Source organism: Epargyreus clarus, unplaced genomic scaffold, assembly GCF_041222505.1.
Source record: "Epargyreus clarus isolate Ecla_fem2 unplaced genomic scaffold, WU_Ecla_fem_2.2 ptg000001l, whole genome shotgun sequence".
NCBI lineage: Eukaryota > Metazoa > Arthropoda > Insecta > Lepidoptera > Hesperiidae > Epargyreus > Epargyreus clarus.
Genome location: NW_027332209.1, coordinates 10,413,931 through 10,426,600, shown reverse-complemented (window position 1 = coordinate 10,426,600; position 12,670 = coordinate 10,413,931). Strand labels below are relative to the sequence as shown.

Sequence of the window (12,670 nt, the reverse complement as noted above, 5' to 3'; positions counted from 1 at the left end):
AGAATATAAGTTGATAATAAGAAATAATAACACAAAAATAATGCATACTTATTTATTAAATATTCTTAAATTCAAACTAGCTGAATGTAAAAAAGAACATAATCGTTTTAAAAATTACTGTCAGGTTTTAAGATACTGAACAGCAGCTTTTTGAGCCTTCACTTAATTAAAAAAACACTTCATTTAACCCAAACTGATTGATATGCTTAATATACAGAACACGTTAATTCTAATAAAAATAATTTAATTCTGTAACAAATTCCTACTAGCTCTAATTAGCATCAATAAATAAGATGACTTTGTTGTGTGGATTTCTTTGGAGTGGTTAGCTCGATCTAACACAAACTTGTAAATTACACTTATATTATTTTATATAAACCAGATGTTCATAAGATTGACTTTAGGCTATTGTTATTTACAAGTGCCCCGAAAAATAATATTAAACCCATGACCCGAACAAACTAAAATTAGTTTAAATATATAATGTCAAGTGATACTTCATACACATAATTCCTTGTGTACGTAAAAAATTAAAACTATGTAAAATCAATGTATAATTAAGACAGGATATTACACATCTTAGGCGGATGTAATTCTGAATGAAAACCAAAACAGGGAAGAATACAACCAAACGTAAGGACCAATTACATTATATCTGCTATTACAAAGTTACGCCCATTTAACTCAATAGACAATGCCCCACATCGTAAGGTAAGCCTTGTTTTTCAAAACTGTGCCACCTACATACCAATTATGCACCATGTATTAAGTTTGCCCAACGTGTAGATTCCACTGGAACCATACATTCCGAACCTAGAGTTACAAACACAATCGTTCCCTATTACATATGGTTTAGAATAGCTAAAACGACATGTTTTTTTTCCTCCAGACCGGATAGCTTTTATTCATACAATTATGTGAAAAAAACTAAAATTATGTAAACATATTTTGCAGTTTTCGATTTACATCTGATACAATCTAATCTCTCATTGAGCTACGTGTTAATGCAATACGATAGGGCACATCTATTAAATTAATTCAATAGTAAGATTAGTTTCCTTTTATTTTCGTGATTCCATTAAAATTGAAATAAATATGTACAAATAGGATAAAACACACTGTCTATGATCATAATATCGGTAACCACATCTTCGGTTCAGTACCATACGAAATTACTCATCTCATTCGTGATGTTCATATTTACTAGTATCAATAATGTTATAAGCAATTGTATTTAATTTCATACACTAAATACTAGAATAAAATTTAAAAATAAGTAATATGAAATACGCTTTACTATCTCACATCATCACTCATAAGTTAGTGTCGTCTTTTACGGGTACAAAAATATCGTCATTATTTAACATTAATTATTTCCTCTATAAATATAATCAATCTGTGCCTACCAATACCAATATTTAAAATAAGCTAAAGTTAACTGATATAGCATGAAATAATGATTTGTTTCTGAAATTTGCAGTTAACTGAACATCGAAATATAAATTATTCTTAAATAAGCGTCGTGATACTTATCTAAAATATGTTCCATTTCTTTCTTACTCTAAAGAAAACAAACACTGATAGGAATTTTACTATCGCATATTAATTATTGCTTCTTTGTAATTTCAATTCATTATTTCCTCAGGCACAACGGAAAGCCATACGAATTAGATTGGCCACTACTACATGATACCAGCAATTTTACCTGGAAAGATTTGCCTGAGTATGCCCCAAAGCTACCTCCAGTTGCGGGGAGAAAATTCCTTATGAATTTACAATTTTAATTTGCATTCTAGATATATTATGATTTAGATTATATTATATTTCGATGCCTTAAGAAGTAAGAGATAAGTTAATCTACAATACAGAAATAGTTTCCCTTATTGAAGATAAAATCTTAAGCCACCTACTTCATTAGATACTCAGTAAAACTACACACAAAATAGACAGTAAAATCATAACAGCTAGATTGACTTCCTATTCACTATAATCTTAAATATTGAAAAATATAAACTATTTCTATTAGTCATATATTTCTGAACATCCTTCAGAGACACCTAGACTCCAATATAATATGTTGTAATAGTAAGCATGCGAGTATACGATTTGATATTTCTAATATTAATTATTCCTTAAGGCAAGTGTTATGGTAAAATTTAAACTTATCATTAAATTTTTAACACTATCACACGTCATATCCAGTTTAAAAACAAAGAGATCATATACGATATACATATTCAATAAAAGCGACAGTATTATAGGAATAAAATAAACTTAATAAGGTTATCATGAAAAGTTCTAAACTAAAATGGCCAAGCACTTTTTATCATGAATGAACTTAATGTTCAGTCCTAACAAGGATCATAGTGTTATGCAAATCACGCGACATACAGCAAATTTTCATAAAATATCCAATTCGGAAGACAGCTTTAATTAAGTCACCATCCAAATAGGATCATTAGTAATCTCGGTTGTACAACAACGTATTTGGACTTTAAAGCCACCTAAGACTACGCAGTTGCACTTCATATATTATGTACATCTCACAAGCGGGCGGTACTAACATTACATATTACCTTTCGGAAAAATCGAATATCAGTGATCGAAGTTAAAATAGTTAATAAATCTTATATCTAACAGCAAATCTTAAAAGTACTTATTTACACATAATAATTTTAATGTTTTCCTAATGCGTATACGACATTCTTAAATTGAAACCACGTCGTTCATACACATTGTCGTATTCAGGTCAATTTGCTTCATAACCAATGCAATAATTCTATAAATATGACAATGGGTATAATATAATATAGTATAATAGGTACTTTAAATCTAATCACTACCCCCTTTCCACATTCTTGTACATTGTCAACTTGCACCATATTTACATTTGATTTGAGACATTAGCAGCAAAGCATACTTTACTGTTGAGACGAGCCAATCTATCTTAAAACAGGTACATGTGATCATTTATTCACATTAAGGTGCTGAAGTTCGTAGTATCAAGATTTTCTCAATTTTTCTGGTTTCTGGTTTTCACAGAGAACTTATACCCAAAATTTCGCATAAAAATCTATGACAGGAATTTAAACTATTAAAACGAACAGAACGACGTCCGAATATTCCGCGACACATGTTCATCTTGCCTGTAACCGGTTTAATCTCTTTTCACTGAGTTACAGGAAAAAATGTATTAAAACCTGATAAAATTATAATCAATGAAGCAAGTTCCATAATAATATTCGAGATAGTTTTTAATACATGCTTTAAAATACAGCGAACAGATTAGTGTTCGGAAAAATAAACATTTTTAAGTCCTATAAACATAATTGTCTGCTCACAGCACCTTAATGACACACCATGAAGTCTGTAGTATTATGACACATGTCTGCCATCTAATATACTATACAGTATACACCACATCAATTACCTTACACTTATGTCCTAATGAAAAGCTAATATTACTGAATTACTTGTTATTATTTAAAAATGGCTGTTTTTATAGTACTACAAGAAACTGCTTCAGAGTCGTTATCATTTTAAATTTTCTTTGCAAAAATAAAGAATTCTTAGGACACCAAGAGGACGTTATTTATAGACAAAGTGATCTATTTATATACATTTCATTCAATGTGCTCCGAAATAACCTTTAACATGTTCATTAAATAATTGGCTCATTAATAATTTTAAAAGTTTAGTTTAAAATTACCCAAACTCTTATTAATATGCCATATAATGCTAAAATATAGCACACAGCATTTGCGATGCTCCGTAACTACACTATATTATATTAGTGTATTAAAAAATACAATTCACATGAAACATTGAAACGATCTCAACAAAAAAATCCATTTTCATGACAATTCATGAGTAAATTGATTTTACTAGTGTCCTGCATCACCACACTTTACATTCAAGGTTCGCTAAAGGAGCATAAATGACTAAGGTACGAGCGATATCACCGAGTCCGTGCCGACGTCACACACAAGTAACTGTCACAAGTTACAAAAGCAATTCCGTCAGACACTTTAGTTCATTAACCTCATCCTTACATTTAAGCAATGTGTTTGTGGATTCAGTTGGCTCTTAAGGGCCCCATGGTCGGCGCGAACAGGGGTGTTTGTGGGTCCAGTTGGGTCTGTGATACTTAAGGGCCCCCTGTACGGCGCGAACACGGGCGTTTGTGGGTTCAGTTGGCTTGGTACTGAAGGGCCCCATGTGCGGCGCGCGCGGATCACTTGGCCTTCTGCTTGGGCGGCGTGGTGGGCGCGCCGCCCTGCTCCGCCGACGTGCCGATGGCCACGCCCTCGCTGTCCACTTCCATCTGCGGGAAATTAAAAACTTGCTTATAATAAGCTTACAAAAACTCGGTTTGGGTTCAAAATATTACATAACAAAAGTGCAAAAATACCGTCCTGGCAATTATTTATCCGTGCAAATATCGAGAAGTTATCTCTAAGTTATGAATAAAATATTAAACATAACAATAATATGTAATAACATAGTAATATTTGATACACATTATTCTGTTCATGATATTCCTTACATTAACTGTATGCTCATATTTTTTAAACTAGTTCTGGTTTCGTGAACTTAATAATAAAACAAATCAACATAACTTCAACCGACCCCTAAGGAAATTAAAAAAACAATAACTCAACTTTATTAACCCAGTAAACATTTTTACTACAGCTAATTAGATGTTCGAATATGAAAAGTTTAATCGCTTAATTGCTTATCAACAAATTATAACAGGAACTTTCATATACAAAAACATTTAAATTGGGTAATTACACTAGTTGTTTTTCAACTTCATTTACCTTAGAATGATTTTCCTTATATCATTTAGAACAAATCAAAGTTACATCAGCTTAAATTTTAAAATAACTTCATTTCAAATAATAAAATTCTTGCCTACTTAATGAATGTATGTGAAATAAAACTTACTTTATCTTCTTTGTTGGTATTTTGTGATGTGGCACTTGTATTGTTGCCATTATTATCTGCATCATTCTCTGTAGTTTCTCCACTTGCTGTGCCTGAAATAAGCAAAACATCTGCATTTGGGTGCCTTAGAATCACCACTGACAAATAAACGCTTTAGAATGTTTTGTTACGCGAGAAGTGCGCACATAAAATATATTTCATTGAATTTTACATAATTATTCCATTCTTTGTATATGTTATAATTATAATATCTTCTTCTTTACTTCTTAACGTTAAGCGTTACACTCTTGTCAGAGCGGCCGTGGTCATTATTTAGTCTTAGTGGCACGCTTAACAAAAAACTTTTTCTAAGAAGCATGAAATTATGAAGAAGTAGTAGTAGTCTACAGGTATAAAAGCTATGCGTTATCTATCCTCTCTGCCTTTATTCATTAAGTATCAGTTTTATATTAAGTAATTAATAATTATATACTTGTCTAATAGGATGACCATAATTTACAATTTTAATGCAATCATTATATCATTTCTACTAACCAGCCTGGACATGGTTTGCGTTCCCGCGGTCAGCTTCATGTTCTCGCACCACAGCGTCCAAATTATATCGTCGCCTGTATGATACGAAGAAGGTGCGTACGTGACTTTCGTTCTTCGTACCTAGCGTCTCAGCGATAGCTTGGAAATCCTTGCCTATTTACAAACAATAAGATTACATTACGTCATTACATTTCGTTATTGAAAACTCATGGATTTGAAACAATCGGAGAAAATTAATCAAAAAAACATCAGAAACGACTTCCAAAACCTGACTTTTGACCCTCAACATTTAAGAATAACGACCAGACCAGAAAAAGTTGTACTATTTACAACATGCCGCAATTTATATGGTAGATTAAAATAAACTCTAGCGTTTTATAACGAAGAATTGGACAGTACATCCAATCATAAGTGTTTATCATCGCAACACCAAAGTAGCCATCAATATACCTTATGGACGAGGGCGCTCTTTCCACCGAAAATTAAAAATATTTTTATAGCGTTCTTGGAATAAATCATTAATTCATTAATAAACTCTTTTCATATTTTGCACGCGAGTGATATAAACCAGCGCAGAAACCGGACGAAAGGATTGTTGATAGGAATCAATATAGATTTGTAGATAGAGCTTTATCCTTCGGCGTGAATTGCGTGGTGAGGTACGAGTGAAAGGAGTTGTAGGTCCACCCTAGCTCACGTGTTTATAATTTTGTAATGTTCATGCGGTTGATAACAGCATTTTGTATAAGATATAATTATGAAACTATTGAATTAGTTGTTAGGTACTTCAATTTTTTATTATTTTTTTTCTTATTGAATATTTTAGTTTTTTTTTAGCAGACACGCATGCAGTCCACCTCATGGTAAGTGGCTACTGCCGCCCATTGACATCTATCATCAACCCCATGTAGGATTAGATATTCCTACCCGAGGTCGGCCACAGATGCGCCGCTGTTCCAGAGGACTAAGCTAGAACGCCTTGGAAAAGTATGTATGTATCCCTTACCACATCCTACGAACCAGAAAACAGCAGCGTAACGCTGCTATTATGAGGCACAAATAGGTGTGGCCGTGGTACCGGCGAACACATTGCAACACAAACGGCTAGTCTTTTATTTAATTCATGTCGTTGTTTAGATTAAGCGAATTTAAGATTTTAATACAAAAATATATCATATGTTTTACAAAAATATTGGTATTAAAATCATGAGTACTTTGACAACACCTTTAGATTCAAAACGTGATGTTCAGAGTCCTACCATATTTCCTAACGGCCGTTACTGCCAAGAGTATTTCCTCGTTGGTCCAACGGGAGTTAACCTTAGCGGGCGGCTCGCCGGGCCGGAACTCCTCCACACCTGTGTCGCCAACCTTGCGTTTCACCGCACTCAACTGTTGCTTATTATGCTGCACCTGGAAATTTAGCGTTTATGAAACACCTTTTAACTCAAAAACTAGCAGTACACGGTGACAGAAACTGTAAGTGCATATCTGGATTATCCAAAATGCTACGTAACAAAATGGGAAAATGATGGGATCTCGACTACGATGGCATTAAGATGTTACCTTATAATTAGTTAAAAGCATAGAAATAAATAAATGTTGGTCATAAAATAAAACAGCTAAACGCTATAAAATGTGTGCAGAATACATTTTGTTAAGTACACCTAGCATGGTATCGTAATGTTGCCACGGTTTACTAACTTTTAACTTCCACTATTTTTTTAAGAGTTAAAATTACGTATCACATTCTCATTCTCACATTTAATTACATCATACATGTTATTAGTCACGTCCACGGTTCATAAACTAAACCAGTTCTACAAAGCGGCGCGCAATGTTCGCAATGTAAGAGTGAGAATGTGTCTCGCATCGATGCTACATAGCGTCAATGGGTCTGTGTCGGGTTGCATCTTACTTGTCTCTTGAGGGTAATAATTTCTCTATCCATTGCTCTGAGCAAAAGATCGCCCTGATTCATAAGGCCGGGCTGCGGAGGGTCGCCGGGCTGAGGCCCAGTGGCCATGGCGACGAGATCGTCCTGATTGATGTAAATGCCACGTGGCAGCCGACGCTTGTACCGTCGGCCTTTGGCGCCGGGCCCGCGTCGCCCGGGCGGCCCACAGAGCGGTCTCATCGTGCCGGTGCGTCTGTCACATTACCGCTTATATTCAAACAACAATCCCTCAAGCTCAACTGAGCTCAAAATCCAACGCTATGTGAATGGACTAGATATCATTACATGCAAATAAAATTGCAAAGAGCCTAGCGTTAATGTTGAGGTAATCGCCCAGATATCACCTCCACTATTTGCATGATATAACATTATACGTATATGATGTAATATAGGCATATCCGTAAACTATTACTTTTTAAAAGAAAAATCATACATTATATAGAATGTACATAGAACTAAATATTGGCTACCTAATATAGCTGTTTAAATCACTAGTAAAACGTAACTTACAATATTAATTAGCTAAAGCGACTACAAATAAGACGAACATTTGACAATAGGAGTGATGATATATGGGCGAGAGTGAGCTTGTATGTTAACTGAAAGTTATCGTTACCGACCTGGCGTGCGCGAGGCATGCCTGACACAACTTTTGCGAGTTGTGTTGCGTCGTATGGTTGCACAGAATGCCGCACACAGTGCACCGCGCCTCGCCGCCGCCTTCGCCCTAAACCCCAATCAATATTTTACATTCCTGCCATACACCAAACACCTAGGACAAGTCTATTTGGAGACGGACGACATAACTGTACACACACTTCGTTTAAAAACCCATTAGAATATGAATAAAATGATATTCTGCACACATTAGAAACAACACCACAATTTTGACTCTGTATTATATGGGGCTGTTAAAGGAAGCATGCGGGGAGTTGAAGGGTATGTAAGGATGGGTACCACAGGGTATAAAATCACAAGTGTTACAAATTGTAGATGAATATTAATGTTTATAATTTATATATTTTCTCTAAATAATAATGGGTATTATTTATAATATTAACAAAATATATTAAATGACATTCTTCTGCTTTAGTAACAATCCATTATGCCGGTCCACATTGCAATATTTCCACCATTACATTGTTTGTCACTAAAGCAAGAGATCACACGGGAACTTCATATATCACAATTTTGTTAAAATGATAATCAGATATGGATGTAATAGTTGTAGTTGGTAGATAAAAATGCAGAGCAGTTACATATTTATATAAGAAGCAAAATGGAATAGGCAGCCAAATAATTCATTCATGAAGTAATCTGAACGTAGACAATACTTTATTTGATGAATAGCTATTTGAACAATCTACTATATTACTACGAAATAATAAGTTCGTCAGATGCACATATTCACCATGTAGACTTAGGGGCCAGTTTAAAAATCCAAGGGCCATAAAGATCTTCACAGGCAGGGAAAGAAAATTAATAACCATACTACAAAACGGTTCAAATAGCTGATACAAGCCATGAATTTAATGCTTAATATTGTTAAGCTGATAATAATGTAGCAAATAAAAATAAATGATATAAGATTAAATTAATCATGAACAGTGCAGCTCTATGTATTGGCGTGACTAAAACTAATTGTAGGATACCAGGAGCTTCAACAATCATATTGCACAAAAAGTCTGATACATGTCAAATTATGAATGACAACACACCAATTAAATAGTAGACAGTATATAGTGGAGTAAGAAGACATTTAACATCCAGTTACAGAGCATAATACTCATTGCGAGGAAGCGAAGCACCCACCTCGCTCTGCTGGCCGGCGCGCAGCGTGGGCCCGCCCGCCGCCGCGGCCTTGCCTCCGCGGACTATGCCGCGGTGGATAGTCCACTTCTGTCATTGTTAACATAGGTCTATCACATAATAGTAGAACACCTAAACACAAGCTCAGTTCACTCGGCACAAAATATCTAACGAGATTCCCTTCACATACTTTGCTATCTTTGTTAATATGCAGCAGTAGTCACTTCCTAACCTTCTATTCATGAGTGTCACAGAGATGGATCAATAGATGGACTAGATGCTATTGCACTAGTTCTCTATACAATCCTATACTGCAACTAAGCTACTCTGCATTTCTATATACTGAAGGTTAATGTGATAACTTAAAGATTGGACAATCCAGATACACTACTAACATAAAGTACAAAAAAGATTATTGTCTCTCCCAATAATGTCTACACAAACAAAGGGTAAAAGACTGCACACAAAACCATAAAGGAGCAAACTATCAACAAATTTTAATAATGTAAGCTTATTTATGGTAAACGTACCTTCTCATCATTGTCAGACTCTTTGTCCGAGCCACCGGGCTCAGACCCAACTCCAGATTCCCTCTTGCCAGTACCTGACCCGGCCGCATTCCGACTTTCTCCAGCAGCATCCATTAAAGATGTACGGGATCTAGTCTTCTTCCATGAGTAATAATATTTGACAAGTGATGCTATTGATTTATCAGGTAGCTGCCAAGGATAAAAAATATTGTATAACTGTATTTTCTAGCAAAATTAAAACAAATAACAATATTTCTAATGAAGTCAAGTTAACATACCATCTGTCTTATCCTATGAAAGCTTTTGCCATGAAATTGAAATGCTTGATCAAAGAGCACTTTATCTTCAGCTGTCCATTCGTCAGGAAAAGGGGTAAAGTTGGCCAAATCCATGGAGGCCCGATTAAGATCATGTTTATGCCAAAACAACATTCCCAGTGCTTGCTCACCATTATAACCATACTTTTCCTTAGCAGTTGTTATATATTCATCCACTAAAAGGACAATTTTGTTTAAAAATTGCACACCATTGTAATTTATGCCAATAAACATGTAATGTTAATAAAGTATAGTGAACTTACGTTTAGAATCTAATATATCAGATGTGGGTGACCAAACAAGCAGCGCTCTGTCAGATATCAAATCTGGCTTCCGTTGTTCCACTGGCTCCAGTTCAGGACACACAGCCTGATAATCTCGACCCACTCTTATTTTCTCGGCTGCAAATGGCACTACTGCTTGGTGTCGTGTTATATGGAGTAGTGATGAGATGAACGCAGCATAAGGGCAGATGATGGGAAGCATAAAAATAAAGCATGACATGAGATTGCTATCATTAATACAAGGGCGGAACAGTAGGTTACAAAAGCAGTTTTACTAATCAAGTTAATAAATATGTTATTTGTATTACTCCAACCCTAGAAAGATCACCCCCATCAAGCACGGCGTAAAGCTATGAACGGTTAAAAAGTATATCCCAGTTACATACAAATTAGTTAACGTTAGTACATCCAAAATTACCATTTTCGTCTTCAGAACTCGAATCTGGGCTTCCATGGCCATTGGGGCTTGGCCCTCTCGACCGCTTCCCGTTTCGTACATCGTTACTTCTTTCGGCCAAAACCATGATTTACAATTAAACACTTTTAACACTATTAGCACACACAAAACGCACTCCCTAAATGACCATTTATAATTTGCTGTTGATTAAATAAATACATCAAAATAAAAAGAAACACGAAGCTTCGCACTTCAAATCAAACGTGATTCAAACCACCGCATCAATAATTTGACAAACCAGCCATCGGTCGTAACAGTTCATTTGATAGCGTCTGTACTTAAGGCATTCACTTTGCCTAACATTATACGGATGTTAATAAATTGCAAGTTGAAAATGCTTTTTTGTTTGTAACATTTAAATAATATAGATATTTAAAATTTATTAATAAAGATGATGATTTTTTGCACAAAAATGGGCTGAAATATTTTCTTTAGTTTTTTTACTTTGGCAACTTTATAATACAGACTTTAAGAAAACACTTGATATACATATTCTTAGATAATATTGCAATAAAATATTTCTTAGACCTTTTATTTACGTATTATCTCAATCTAATCGATTCTAAATCTTTTTTTACATCATATAAAGTTGTACTACAATATATAAAAGTACGTTATTGATATATACGTAGTAGTCATTACTTTGATTTAAACCAAGAGATGGCGCCTTAATTATAAATCTTAAATGATTATGTATTTTGCTACATAAGCTAGTCATCTATATTTAAGCATTGACATACTTATCTCACTGTATTTGCGGAAAAAATTGCAAATTTCCGTTTTACTTGCGCAATTAAAATATAAAAATATACTTAGGTACACAAAGTAAGTAGGTAACTTATCAATAACAAAAAGCAAACCTTTCCGGAGAAAAAACAAATCTATAAAGAATATTAAAATAAATAAGTACGTCTGCACAGCTAAGTAGAACGTATAAATTACGTACGTAGTACGTACTAGTCACGTAGGCACCTATTACCTGTAAGCTTTCTGGACTCCGAGTAGAAAATAATTGTATTTTACGTATTACTGTGATAAAAACACAAATTGCGTAATTATAGGATGTAAAAGTAAAGAAAACCGTAAAATATGTAATGTACTTAAGTACCTAAAATGAACTATTAACTATTTAAAAATTAATAAGAACTTATTTTTATAAAATAAGATTGGGAAATCCTACATAATTCTTAATCCTATAATCCGGGTCGGTTTAATCCATTAAAAATAAGTCATGTATCCAACATATCCAACGCCACTCCCACATTTTAGACGAAACCAACGACCGTAATTACCGCTTATAGTTTATATTAAAATCCGTAAAGCGGTGTCAAGCCATTTGGGCTGTAGCTGTAGAGCGTATCAAAAAATTAGACATACATAAAAATAGTAACGTGCGATCGAAGGTCGATTCCTATCTATGGCTATCGCCATGCTATCGCTACAACTCCTACCGAAACCAAAAAATCAATGAGTTCAAAAAGTCCGCGTCGAACACCTAGTCCGCTCTCATGTTGTTGCGTGCAGGTTAAGTCATACTATTAAACATAGAGTATTATTATATACATGTTACTATTAAACTTTAACTACTACATAATGACAACAACATATAAGTATCCATCGATATACTACTAATAAGTATCATTATGTATTGTATTGCAAGTCCAGTTCTATATTCTATATAGGTTACTATACTCTTTGAGTCTAGTTAAATGTCTGTATAGGTCTGAAGCAGAAAGTTTTATATTTACACGTTATTTGGACTTTATAATCAAAGAGTTGTTTATAATGATAAAGTAACAGATTTTTAAAATCTCCGTAAATTTGCTTTCTTAACT

General features: G+C 34.2%; 1 protein-coding gene across 3 annotated transcripts; it reads right to left on the bottom strand.

The window, feature by feature from the left end:
- Positions 1-38: 38 nt before the first annotated feature.
- CoRest (REST corepressor) lies at positions 39-11,095 on the bottom strand. 3 transcript variants are annotated; one of them, XM_073079756.1, is made up of 11 exons: positions 10,797-11,095; positions 10,358-10,510; positions 10,056-10,270; positions 9,778-9,966; positions 9,251-9,337; positions 8,059-8,165; positions 7,400-7,631; positions 6,741-6,894; positions 5,482-5,634; positions 4,948-5,039; positions 39-4,324 (listed from the first exon to the last, which is right to left on the bottom strand). In XM_073079756.1, the coding sequence occupies exons 1-11, from the start codon at positions 10,900-10,902 to the stop codon at positions 4,235-4,237; spliced, it is 1,578 nt and encodes a 525-aa protein (XP_072935857.1). In that variant the 5' UTR covers positions 10,903-11,095; the 3' UTR covers positions 39-4,234. The 3 variants fall into 3 exon arrangements, with proteins under 3 accessions (XP_072935857.1, XP_072935684.1, XP_072935764.1); XM_073079583.1 differs by lacking the exon at positions 9,251-9,337 and having other exon boundaries at positions 10,797-11,094; XM_073079663.1 differs by lacking the exon at positions 9,251-9,337 and having other exon boundaries at positions 10,358-10,495; positions 10,797-11,094.
- Between the last annotated feature and the right edge of the window lie 1,575 nt (positions 11,096-12,670).

Bases quoted from the DNA above. Each gene is read 5' to 3' on its own strand.
- CoRest (XM_073079756.1), bottom strand. From the start codon at position 10,902: ATGGTTTTGGCCGAAAGAAGTAACGATGTACGAAACGGGAAGCGGTCG. The intron at 10,271-10,357 runs GTAAGTTCACTA...TTGTCCTTTTAG, and splicing joins TGATATATTAGATTCTAAAC to TGGATGAATATATAACAACT. The intron at 9,338-9,777 runs GTACGTTTACCA...TAACAATGACAG, and splicing joins AGTCTGACAATGATGAGAAG to AAGTGGACTATCCACCGCGG.